The sequence below is a fragment of the Mytilus trossulus genome, chromosome 1 (genome assembly GCF_036588685.1).
Source record: "Mytilus trossulus isolate FHL-02 chromosome 1, PNRI_Mtr1.1.1.hap1, whole genome shotgun sequence".
In the NCBI taxonomy this organism is placed as follows: domain Eukaryota; kingdom Metazoa; phylum Mollusca; class Bivalvia; order Mytilida; family Mytilidae; genus Mytilus; species Mytilus trossulus.
Window position 1 is genome coordinate 30,414,005 of NC_086373.1, and position 13,485 is coordinate 30,427,489.

Genomic DNA, 13,485 nt, shown 5'->3' on the forward strand with positions numbered 1-13,485 from the left:
AAAAATAAGAAGATGTGGTGTGATTGACAATGAGACCAAATGACAAAGAATTTAGGAGCTTTAGGTTATCAAACAGCCTTCAACATTAAGCAAAATCATTATCACATAGCAAACTATTCAAAGCCCAAAATGAAAAAATGAAAACTTTTCATATGAGAAAACTAAAGGCTTAATTTATGGAAATCAAAAATTATTACGTTTTAGTATGTTGATGAGCCATTTTTCATAATAACATTCTGTCAAAGGGAGATAAACCATGAAATTTTATTGTTCATCAATAGTAAACATATTTCTAAAAGAAGATATTTTTCAAAGTTTTATGTTATCTGTACATGCTTATCATGATACATAATAAGATATCAACTTTTAAAATTTTATATTTATAGATGTAACATAGGTTTCTATGGTTACCCAGACTGTATACCATGTGATTGTGATTTCTATGGTACGGATGGCAACATTTGTACTGTAGGCTCTGTAGGTGGTGGACAGTGTCCTTGTAAACAGAACTTTGATGGACAGAAATGTGACATGTGTTTGCTTGGATTTTACAACTTCCCAGATTGTATAGGTATAATCATTATTTAAGTTTAGACCATATGAAAAGGATACCTGCCAACTGTCACTATTTGCTGGGGATTTCCCCCATGGAGTCTGATCCCAAATTGAAATTTTAAAAGAGCAACTTTGTCCACAATTTTAAACAAAACAATGATTTTACAATGATTTGAGGCTTTTTAAATTATGAAGAAGTCAAAAAACAACATTAAGGTAGCACTACAGTCAAAATTTTCTGACTCCAATCAACAGTCTTTAAAGATTAATTTCTCAAAAACTACTCTATGGATTTTTAAAATCTTTAACTCATTTTAAAGCTGAAATATAACTCTTTCTTAATTTATAAATCAATTTCTTTTTGGTTTGATTAATCTCAAAATATAGCTTATTTATTGCCAAAAAAGTGGTCTTCCAACTTGGATGAAAATGGCACATTCATGTCAAATGGTAGTTAAAATTTGTTTTCATCCCTGTAATCAACCATATACACTCTCCAAAACCGTGTCTCAGATTTTTGATATATGCCTCCAGTAAGAAGATATATTGATTTAACTGCTGGGTGCCAAACCTCATTTCACCTTTCATCTTTGGAGACCTATAAATTCATTTAGAAACAAATATCCAAAAACTGGAACACGTTATTGTAGAAAAGACACCCTTTAATCATATATATCAAAGTCAAGCCAAAGGTGGTACCAATAAAGTTTCTATTTTCAATTTTTCCTTACAATTCTCATGAAAAATTGTTCTGAGAAATGACCTAAACACTGAATTTCCCCTTTAGAACCCCTATAACGTCAATATAAACACAAATGTTCCACTGGGAACACTCCAGGAGTGTTCTGATACCATTACTATATCAATAAAACCACACACTTTGTGTCTTTGATGCTCTTATGCTTTAAATTTTGCATTATATGTGAACTGTCCAACACTAACTTGGCATTTGGCGGGAGTTTGACGTCACAGATATGACCAATAAAATTAAATATAGACAAAGCTCCGCCTCTTTCCAGACAGTCTTAGATAAGAGAATAAGATGATTGACCAGCTGCATTTAATCAATGTTTAACATCATTATTCTCTATAAATAAAGAATAATTTTCATTTGAATTTTAAAAAACAAATAAACTATGTCTGAAATTAGCTAGAACATTAAAAGTGTCCATCAAAAAACATGTTCATAAAAAGATCAAGATCACCCTTTTCTTGAAAATTCATTTAATTTAATGGGACTGAAAAAATACACATTAACTGAAAATTAGTTAAATTTCATAAAACTGTATTTAAATGAAGAAGAAATTTATACAGGCAGTCAGAGGCTTTCAAAAATTCTTCCCCACTCTTTTCCAATAGTACTTTTTGTCCTTTTTGGTAGATTTTTTCCCTTTAGTTTTCTTTCTCTTTCTTTGTTCACTTCCATGTTATATAAATTATTTGTGTTGCAAAACAATGAGATAAGACTACAATATTTATCTTGTGTTTAGGGATTAACAGCTGGACACTGGTATCAACAGATGATTGACATATTAGCCCCTCCCAAATGCCTATATATTTAGATTAATTACCATGTGCTTTTATTTACCTAAATTCGTTATCAATTTACTCCCTGTTGTGATATGAAAATGACTTTGGGATTTTTACAAACTGTGCAGAATAATACTTACTTCAAAATTATGTGATAAAAAAAATATGATCAAAAAATCATTGTTAGACTGTAGTGCTACCTTAAAATGTATATGAAGGCCCCCTTGAAGGTTTTTTAGGTCTATGACAGCCATCTTGAAAGCAAAACCCCCATGGGCATTTTGAAAAGTTGGCAGGTATGGAAAAGGAATATATAGCATGAAATTAACCTGATTTTGAAAGACTTTTATGCTAATTTTGAATAATTGCAAATAATATGTATAAACTCTGCTTAGATATGAACTGAATGTTTGAGTCCATAATGTGAAAAACATCCTACTTGAAGTGATAGTATACATATTTATAATATAAAATAGCATAAGATATACTAAAGTTTTAAAAAAGAATTGAATGCATTTGAAAGTTACAAACCTTTTTCAAACACTGGTTCCTCTATATTAATAAAAATATGATTATTTCTTTTTAGCTTGCGAGTGTGATACAAGAGGGTCAAGGTCGAACGTCTGTGATGTAACCACTGGACAGTGTTCATGTGAAGCTAATTATAATGGAAAGAACTGTAACGAGTGTGCTGATGGTTATTATGACTTCCCTAGCTGCACATGTAAGTAATGAGCAGAAATTGTAATCATTGTAATCAGGTGACGTAAATAATAGCTAACATGCTAACTAAAGTCAAAGGTTTACAAAATGAGTGAAGAAGTTTAAAATCAATTATAAACACAAAATAAGCTGTTGTAAGGGAATACCCAACAATTGCTTTACAGTATTCCTATTAATAAATTTCTGGTATTAAAATTGTTTTTTTTTAATTTTCATTCCATTCTTCAAATTTTTAATTTCCTTTGGACCTGATGTAATTTATGAATAAGTCAACTGAACTTTAAATTTGTCTTGATGATTTTCTACAAAATTATATTAATTCTATAATGCTTTTTATAAGACCGTAAAATTTGAAAAAATTTTGTTGTATATTGCTATCACGTTGGCGTCGTCATCGTCATCGTCGTCCGAATACTTTTAGTTTTCGCACTCTAACTTTAGTAAAAGTGAATAGAAATCTATGAAATTATAACACAAGGTTTATGACCACAAAAGGAAGGCTGGGATTGATTTTGGGAGTTTTGGTCCCAATATTTTAGGAATAAGGGGCCAAAAAGGGCCCAAATAAGCATTTTCTTGGTTTTCACACTACAACTTTAGTTTAAGTGAATAGAAATCTATGAAATTTTGACACAAGGTTTATGACCACAAAAGGAAGGTTGGGATTGATTTTGGGAGTTTTTGTTCTAACTGTTTGGGAATAAGGGGCCAAAAAAGGGCCCAAATAAGCATTATTCTTGGTTTTTATACGACCGCAAATTTTGAAAAAATTTTCGTCGTATATTGCTATCACGTTGGCGTCGTCGTCGTCGTCGTCGTCGTCGTCGTCGTCGTCGTCGTCCGAATACTTTTAGTTTTCGCACTCTAACTTTAGTAAAAGTGAATAGAAATCTATGAAATTTTAACACAAGGTTTATGACCATAAAAGGAAGGTTGGTATTGATTTTGGGAGTTTTGGTCCCAATATTTTAGGAATTAAGGGGCAAAAAGGGCCCAAATAAGCATTTTCTTGGTTTTCGCACTATAACTTTAGTTTAAGTTAATAGAAATCTATGAAATTTTGACACAAGGTTGATGACAACAAAAGAAAGGTTGGGATTGATTTTGGGAGTTTTGGTTTTAACAGTTTAGGAATTAGGGGCCAAAAAAGGGCCCAAATAAGCATTATTCTGGGTTTTCGCACAATAACTTTAGTTTAAGTAAATAGAAATCAATGAAACTTAAACATAATGTTTATGACCACAAAAGGAAGATTGGTATTGATTTTGGGAGTTTAGGTCCCAACAGTTTAGGAATTAGGGGCCAAAAAGGGACCCAAATAAGCATTTTTCTTGGTTTTCGCACCATAAAGTTAGTATAAGTAAATAGAAATCTATGAAATTTAAACACAAGGTTAATGACCATAAAAGGAAAGTTGGTATTGATTTTGGGAGTTTTGGTCCCAACAGTTTAGGAATAAGGGGCCCAAAGGGTCCAAAATTAAACTTTGTTTGATTTCATCAAAATTGAATAATTGGGGTTCTTTGATATGCCGAATCTAACTGTGTATGTAGATTCTTAACTTTTGGTCCCGTTTTAAATTGGTCTACATTAAGGTCCAAAGGGTCCAAAATTAAACTTAGTTTGATTTTAACAAAAATTGAATCCTTGGGGTTCTTTGATATGCTGAATCTAAAAATGAACTTAGATTTTTTATTATTGGCCCAGTTTTCAAGTTGGCCCAAATCGGGGTCCAAAATTAAACTTTTTTGATTTCATCAAAAATTGAATAAATGGGGTTCTTTGATATGCCAAATCTAACTGTGTATGTAGATTCTTCATTTTTGGTCCCGTTTCAAATTGGCCTACATTAAGGTCCAAAGAGTCCAAAATTAAACTAAGTTTGATTTTAACAAAAATTAAAATCTTGGGCCTCTTTGATATGCTGAATCTAAACATGTACTTAGATTTTTGATTATGGGCCCAGTTTTCAAGTTGGTCCAAATCAGGATCTAAAATTATTATATTAAGTATTGTGGAATAGCAAGTCTTTTCAATTGCACAGTATTGTGCAATGGCAAGAAATAACTTATTTCACAATATTGTGAAATAGCAAATTTTTTTTTAATTAGAGTTATCTTTCTTTGTCCAAAATAGTAAGCAAGAAATATCTTATTGCAAGATTTTTTTTTAATTGGAGTTATCTTTCTTTGTCCAGAATCAACTTAAATCTTTGTTATATACAATATACAATGTATATTCACTTTTTACTACCAACTGATAAATTTAAATAATCTTTACCATTCAGTGATAACAAGCAGTTTTTTTACATTTTATTTACAGTTTATTTTATGATGTATTTAAATGAGTAGTTATTGTTGCAAACTCCATTAGAATATTTTAATTCAGATTAGTTTTGGAATAAGGGAAAGGGGGATGTGATTAAAAAATTGGGTTCAATTTTTTCTCATTTGAAATTTCATAAATAAAAAGAAAATTTATTGAACAGCATAGTGAATTGCTCTAAGAGAAAACAAAAATTTTAAGTTCATTAGAACACATTCATTCTGTGTGAGAAACCTATGCTGTGTCAAGTATTTAATCACAATCCAAATTTAGAGCTGAATCCAGCTTGAATGTTGTGTCCATACTTGCCCCAACCGTTCAGGGTTCAACCTCTGCGGTCGTATAAAGCTACGCCCTGCGAAGCATCTGGTTGCACAATAACTTTAGTATAAGTGAATAGAAATCAATGAAATTTAAACACAAGGTTTATGAACACAAAAGGAAGGTTGGGATTGATTTTGGGAGTTTTGGTCCCAACAGTTTGGGAATAAGGGGCCCAAAGGGTCCAAAACTAAAATTGAATAATTGGGGTTCTTTGATATGCTGAATCTAACTGAATGTAGATTTTTAATTTTTGGTCCCGTTTTCAAATTGGTCTACATTAAGGTCCAAAGGGTCCAAAATGAAACTTAGTTTGATTTTAACAAAAATTGAATCTTTGAGGTTCTTTGATATGCTGAATCTAAAAATGTACTTAGATTTTTTATTATTGGCCCAGTTTTCAAGTTGGTCCTAATCGGGGTCCAGAATTAAACTTTGTTTGATTTCATCAAAAATTGAATAATTGGGGTTCTTTGATATGCCAATTGCACATTATTCAGCAATAGCAAGAAATCTTCAATTGTACAGTATTGTGCAATAGCAAGAAATTTTCAATTGCACAGTATTTTTCAATAGCAAGAAATCTTCAATTGACAGTATTGCGCAATAGCAAGAAATATATAATTTCACAATATTGTGCAATAGCAATCAATTTTCAATTGGAGTTATCTTTCTTTGTCCAGAATAGATATTTGTGCAATAGCAAGATATTTTCAATTGACAGTATTGCGCAATAGCAAGAAATATCTTATTTCACAATATTGTGCAATAGAAATATCTTTCTTTGTCCAGAATAGATATTTGTGCAATAGCAAGATATTTTCAATATTCTTTGTAAATTTGAGTTATCTTTCTTTGTCCAGAATAGTAGTTGAATCAACTTAAATCATTGTTTTATACAATAATCAATGTATTTTCACCATTACTACCAACTGATAAATTAAACAATCTTTACCATTCAGTGATAACAAGCACTTTTTTTTTTTACATTTTAATATTTTATGATGTATTTAAATGAGCAGTTATTGTTGCAAACTCCAATAGAAATTTGAATTGAGATCAGTTTTGGAATAAGGGAAAGTTTTTCTCATTTTAGATTTCATAAATAAAAATAAAATTTCTTCAAATATTTTTTTGAGAGGATTATTATTCAACAGCATAGTGAATTGCTCAGAAGCAATTTTTTTTTTAAAGTTCATTAGACCACATTCATTCTGTGTCAGAAACCTATGCTGTGTCAACTATTTAAACACAATCCAAATTTAGAGCTGAATCCAGCTTGAATGTTGTGTCCATACTTTCCTCAACCGTTCAGGATTCAACCTCTGCGGTCGTATAAAGCTGCGCCCTGCGGAGCATCTGGTTGATAGTTCATAGCCTAAGTATAGTTTTAAAGAATCAGATCTTAAGTAACACCTGAATTACTTAATTAGCTTTTAACTATATTTTCAGTGTGTGACTGTGATCAGAGTGGAGCACATCCAGAAATCTGTGACAAGGTGACAGGACAGTGTCTTTGCCAAGATAACTTTGTAGAGCCTAGATGTGATAGCTGTAAACCTAGTTTCTATAGGTATCCTATTTGTGAAGGTAAAGATGATATTTTATAACTATTAATGTTATCTTACTTTTGGGGGGTAGATAAGGAACCAGTAAATAATTGCAGTATTAGGAAAACAGCATTGTAATAGCACGGAACCAGTATTGAGAACTTTATACATGGTCTTGCTTATGATAGTATTTAAATCGGTTTTTAAGTAAAAACATATGGAAATGTGTGATATTCTTCAATAAGAGAGTTAGCAAATGACCAAAATTACTGAAAGGCAACTAGAGGTCATTTTAGGGTCTTTATTGTGTCTTTAAAATATCTTAAGCTTAATATATAAACTCTTAACTATTCAATTTGAATATATTTATAAAAGATTATAAGTGATGTTTTAAACTCTTGTCTATTCAATTTGTGAATATATTTATAAAAGATTATAAGTGATGTTTTTTTTTTTTGGTTTGAAGCTTGTAACTGTAACGCTGTTGGATCTAATAGTGAGGTTTGTGAACTTGGCAGTGGACAGTGTCCATGTGGTCTTAACTTTGCTGGACTTCGATGTGAACATTGTGCTGCAGGCTACTACAGATATCCAGACTGCTCACGTAAGTGAAATGTGGATAATGGGAAGCAATGAAAATGATTACTGTGGATTTATTTATTTTTGTAGGTACCAATTTTCGTGGAATAAACAAAACTTACAATTTTGTGGACATTTTATTTCTTGGTTCTGCCAAAGTCTGCATACAAGCTTATGGAAAATTTGTAATTTGTTGAAGATTGGTTCATCTGTACCCATGAAATCCTTGAAAATTGGTATCCAATGAAAAATAATGATTTCACAGTATTTCAAAGGATTCTTTATCTTTCTGATTTTTCAAATTCTTAAATACATGCCTATTTACCTTTAATACATGGTTTGTTTAACCCCTGAAGTCCATGTAAATTAGTGCATGAAGATTAATCATTGATCAACAATATTTTTCCTGCAAATTTTAAGGTTACTTTCATATATATATATATTTCAGCGTGTAATTGTGACCGATATGGATCGTATCGTCAGTCATGTGACCAGATATCTGGCCAATGTGAATGTAGAGATACGTTTGAAGGACTGACCTGTAGCAGATGTCGAGAGAATTTCTTTAATTTCCCTAAATGTGAAGGTAAGTTGGAATGTAAACCAAAGAAAAATAAAGTTATATGTATCACTTCATCTTGAACTTTATACATTTAAAGCCACGAGACCAAGTTTTTAAACATGATAATGAGTTGTTGATTAAATGGGAGATAACTATTGTATCAGCTCCTATCAACTGTTTTTGTTTTGTCAAAATTAAAATGTTTAGTCTGCAAAAAATTGATTGATCAAAGAAAACTATTCAATTTTGGAAACATGTGAAGTAGTAGAAAGATAATATTGAGTGTGAATATAAACTTTCTTTATATAATAGATTTTATTAGCATGTGTTTATAAAAACTTTAGGCGATGTGGTATAATTATGTCCATTTTCTGTTTAAAATTGAATCCATCTTACTGATGAATTTTTCTTACGCCCAAATGTTTTTAACATTACTTACACATATTTTAGCCTGCAACTGCAACCCTGCTGGAGCTATGGAAGTACCTGGTTACCCATTGGGTGGGTGTGGTCAGGTACCAGTTGGTCAGCTGTGTGAATGCAAAGAAAATGTCAGGGGACACATCTGTGACGAATGCAAACCAGGCTATTATGGATTGGACAGAAATAATCCACAGGGATGTAGACGTAAGTTTGTAGAATCTTTTTCAACTACCAAATTGTGTCTCCACAATAACATGAATAGGATTTGACAAATTTAAATATGTTGTTTCCTGGGACTTAATGAAGGTTGAGTTAGTTCAATTTTCAAGATGAAAGCATTCCTCCTTCTTGAGTAAACATCATTTTAATAAATCTATAATTGGTATTTTAAAATATTTTTCTATCTTGTTATCATATAATGAATGACATGAATGATTAAGGGAAAGCATACAGTAAAAGTCATATCTCACAATTATTATTGGAGTGACAGATTTATTTGATTTTTTATTACAAATAAAGAAATGAAACATAAAAAGACTTCAATATATACTATAATAAAGAGAAAAATATTATATATATATATTAAAAAACACAAAAAAATAGTTAAAAATAAAAATCATCAATTGTCGTTTGTGGTGTATAACATGCATACCATCTACCAACCACTTTTTGAGTAAAAAAATGTGTACTATTCACATACATGTATTCAACTATTGACAGTTCTTCATTAGAAATGTTTTCTATGTGATGATTTCAATGCAATTGAGAGTTTTAATTTTGATTTCAGCATGCGACTGTCATGTGCCAGGAACAGCATCAGGATTACATGTGTGTGACCCAGGTTCTGGACAATGTGTATGTAAAGTTAGTGTGAGAGGTCAAAGATGTGATGTTTGTCAGGATGGATTCCACAGTCTGGATAGAGAAAACTCATTTGGATGTGTTGGTAAGTTTTATGACAATAAAGTGATTGTTGCAAGATGGTTGTTTGAAAACTGACTAACATCATTGGGAGCAAGTTCTGGTAAATACCTAAATGAAAATTAGGTTGATTTTTATTTGGTTCCAGATATTCACCCACTATGCCTTTTATACTTCTAAAATCTTTTAAAAAAAGGGTCTACCTGAAAATAAGGATAATTTTTACCACCTGTACCTCTGTTATTTTAATTTGCAGCCTGTAATTGTGATACTGGTGGATCAATGAGCCATGTTTGTAACAAAAGAACAGGACAATGTCCATGCAAACCTAGAGTTCAAGGTCTAAAATGTCAAAGGTAAGAGTTCAATGTCTAAAATGTCAAAGGTAAGAGTTCAAGTTCTAAAATGTCAAAGGTAAGAGTTCAAGATCTAAAATGTCAAAGGTAAGAGTTCAAGGTCTAAAATGTCAAAGGTTAGAGTTCAAGGTCTAAAATGTCAAAGGTAAGAGTTCAAGGTCTAAAATGTCAAAGGTAAGAGTTCAAGGTAAATGTCCAAGGAAAGAAAAACTGAATTTTTGTGAAAAATAAAGTATGAGAGATACCAAGAGTAAAAAATAGTCTCTGAATATAAAACTCACAATTCTGATTGCTCTCTTTCACTGTGTAGAATTTGTTAAACCACACTAATGTTTAAAAAACAAAAGAAAAAAGGATAGAATCTGGTTGGATTGATTGGTCGTGTTATAAAGAAAAATTATTTCATATTTATACAGACTGAAGAAATAAATGAGTTTTGTTGGTTTAAATGGTCCAAATATTCATTCCTTTATGTATTTTGTAGCCCAACAGATCTTCACTATATTCCATCACTACATCAGTTCATATATGAAATTGAGGATGGTTATACCCCAGATGGTTCTCGTATTAGATATGGATTTGATGAGACTATTTTCCCAGACTTTTCATGGAGAGGTTATGCCATACTGAATTATGTTCAGGTAAGAAAGACCAGACATTTTGATTGTATTGGACAAAAGTCAACTTCTGCTTGACACATTTGTTTTTGCTTAATTTTTTATGATTTATGACATATTTTGGCTATGAAATAGGAAGACTACTTTAACTTTGGGCTTTATTACAAATAGTAAAACCCTGTCTTTAAAAGTTATTCATTCATTTTAAATATTTTTATTATGATTTGTGTGAACTTACTATAGAATAGAATGGTATTAGCTTGGTATAATTTGATAAGATTTTTATACCCCAGCTTTAAAAAAGGGGGGGTATACTGTTTTACCTCTGTCTGTCCTTCCGTCAGTCAGTCCGTCCATCCCATGAATATTTTTTGTCGCATTTTTCTCGGGAACTACAATACTAGGATTTCTGAAATTTGGTTTCAGGGTTTATCTAAGTCAACTATACCGTGTGATGCGTTTTCAGATTGATCACTTGACAACTTCCTGTTTACCGAACACTTGTATGATTTTACACATGATAGCCAAGTTGAAAATTTTCGTCACATTTTTTTTCAGGAACTACAATACAAGGATTTCTGAAATTTGGTTTCAGGATTTATATAAGTCAGCTATACCGTTTGATTGTTTCAGATTCATCACTCGACAACTTCCTGTTTACCGAACACTTGCATATTTTTACACTATTAATATTATCCACTTGCGGCGGGGGTATCATCAGTGAGCAGTAGCTCGCAGTTTCACTGTTTTTTTTTTTATTTCAGCCTGAAGTCATTATAGACTTGCAAATAAGGAAGCCAAGCTTGTATCGTATCATTTACCGATATCTCAACCCAAGTGACCAGTCAATAACAGGGGAGGTAATGCTGAAACCTCAGCAGGCTGAGATCAATACACCACAGATGAGCCAGGTTTTATTTCCACCTAATGACAATCCAAGCTTTGTGACTGTTGGGAGTGGAGGGTCAATGCATGACTTTGTTCTAGATCCAGGAAATTGGATGGTTTCTTTAAAATCATCTGAAAATGTCATGTTGGTAAGTTATTTTATTCCATATTTTTTAAAAGTCATATGAAACAAGTTTCTTGAAAATGTAATGTTATATGCAAGGGGGTGCATCATTTGTGTTTGAACACATCACCCATTCTTTTGTTGTCAGTCTTGAAGATATTGATTTGATGTTTGGTGTATATAGTTTTGCCATGACATCATATGTTAAAGATCAGGTAAGAAATTTGTTCTGGACTGATGATTTTGGTCAGAGTTATGGTCCTTGGCACTTTTATAGTTTGCCTCAACCAAATGTATTAAAACTTGCACACATGAATGCTTATTTTGCATTAAACACAGAAAAAGTTGGATTTTGGTTTGAGTCTCTTATACCATTCTTGAGTTATGCCCCTTAATAACTTGTATTAATTTAAGGTGAGGGCTTCATCTGAAACAACAACCCAACCAAAGAGCAAAAAAAAAAAATTGGCCACCAGTGAGTGTTCAACTTGGTGAGAAAATGACTTCAAGTAAAATAACCAATATATTTGTGATACAGTTTTATGATATTTATGTGTAATCATATGTATTCTCCCCTATTTCAGGATTATATGGTATTGATACCACAAGCTTACTATGAAGCCACAGTACTGTCTGAAGATGTGACGAGACCATGTACTATTCCTAATGACGGAGGACCGTAAGTATTTAATATCAATCTGATGAACTGGCACCCTATCTAAGAATAAAGATTAACTCTCAAAATATGTCACAATATAAAAAAAGATGTGGTAGGATTGCCAATGAGACAACTCTTCACAAGAGACCAAATGACACAGAAATTAACAACTAAAGGTCAGCGTACAGCCTTCAACAATATCAAAGCCCATACTGCAAGTCTATTTTCATTTATATTGAAATAACTAGTTTTATCATTTGATAATTTGAAATCATTGAAGCTGCTACATTGAATGATTTAGAAAAATGTTGATAACATTTAGATCTTTTGTCCTGTCTTATTTCTACGTGTCATTAACCTTTCATTAATGGGACTAACCATTCTTGTTGAAATGCAGATATTTTGTCCAAGCTTGGCTTACAAGGATCTGATAGTGCTCTATCCTTATTTCTGTTTAAGGTGGTACCCAACACTTTCACCAAAATTAATTTGGCTCGTTTAATTTTTATAAAATTTTAACAAAGTATTTACTTTGACCCTTTGACAAAAATATAAAAATTTCAAAAAATTTGAGCAAACCGTTTTATCAGAAAAATTACACTGATTTTGATCATTGAGAAGCTTAATATTCCCTTAGGCCACGTTTTTATAATTTGTTGGTTTACGGATTTTTTGCATAAAAAAGTCGGGTCGGTCGGTCGAAAAAAAATATCTTTCAAAACAGAAAAAAATATGCAAAATAAATATACAGTTAACTCTCGTTGTCTCGAACTCGGTTGACTCGAAATTTCGGATGAGTCGAAGTTTTCACGTGGTCCCGAACTTTGTTCCATATAAATGTATGTAATTCGACTCCTGATGAGTCGAAATTGGATGTGTCAAAATTTCGGTTGAGTCGAACTAAATTTACGATCCCAAGGTTAACAAAAGCATTCAAAATTCATTATTTATCTCGAACTAAAACACATATGTCAAAACATGAACTCCGGCATTTAAATGGATTGAAGAGTTAATCTGACAATACACGTGTAATTAAATTTCCAGTCACTGACCACTGTATTGATTTATGACATGTTATTTCCACGAGTGTTTACCTAAGATTATCTTTTATAGAATTTTTATAAATAATTAGTGATACATTGTTTATGTTCATGAAAAAGTGTTTAAAATGTTTACAAAACAATTAATTGTGATTTACACTAATGAGCTTGGGTGTGTATAAAGTAAGGATTATGACTTCCGTTGATGATCACCTAAAAACTACTCAATCGGCGTCTTTAATCTTGTTGTATTTTCTTTTATTAAAAGAAAGAGTGAGATAAAACAAAATGAAGAGGAATCTAAATTTTCTAA

At 31.6% G+C, this 13,485-nt stretch overlaps 1 protein-coding gene across 2 annotated transcripts in view; it reads left to right on the forward strand.

The window, feature by feature from the left end:
- LOC134721244 (laminin-like protein epi-1) overlaps positions 1–13,485 on the forward strand; it is a 75,768-nt gene that overhangs the window by 10,566 nt on the left and 51,717 nt on the right. For both annotated transcript variants that reach the window (XM_063584075.1, XM_063584085.1), the window contains exons 8-18: positions 387–571; positions 2,672–2,809; positions 6,907–7,044; positions 7,471–7,608; positions 8,032–8,169; positions 8,596–8,772; positions 9,356–9,514; positions 9,746–9,845; positions 10,330–10,486; positions 11,227–11,499; positions 12,059–12,153. In XM_063584075.1, coding sequence (XP_063440145.1) covers positions 387–571; positions 2,672–2,809; positions 6,907–7,044; positions 7,471–7,608; positions 8,032–8,169; positions 8,596–8,772; positions 9,356–9,514; positions 9,746–9,845; positions 10,330–10,486; positions 11,227–11,499; positions 12,059–12,153 — 1,698 coding nt within the window. The remainder of the gene's footprint in view (positions 1–386; positions 572–2,671; positions 2,810–6,906; positions 7,045–7,470; positions 7,609–8,031; positions 8,170–8,595; positions 8,773–9,355; positions 9,515–9,745; positions 9,846–10,329; positions 10,487–11,226; positions 11,500–12,058; positions 12,154–13,485) is intronic.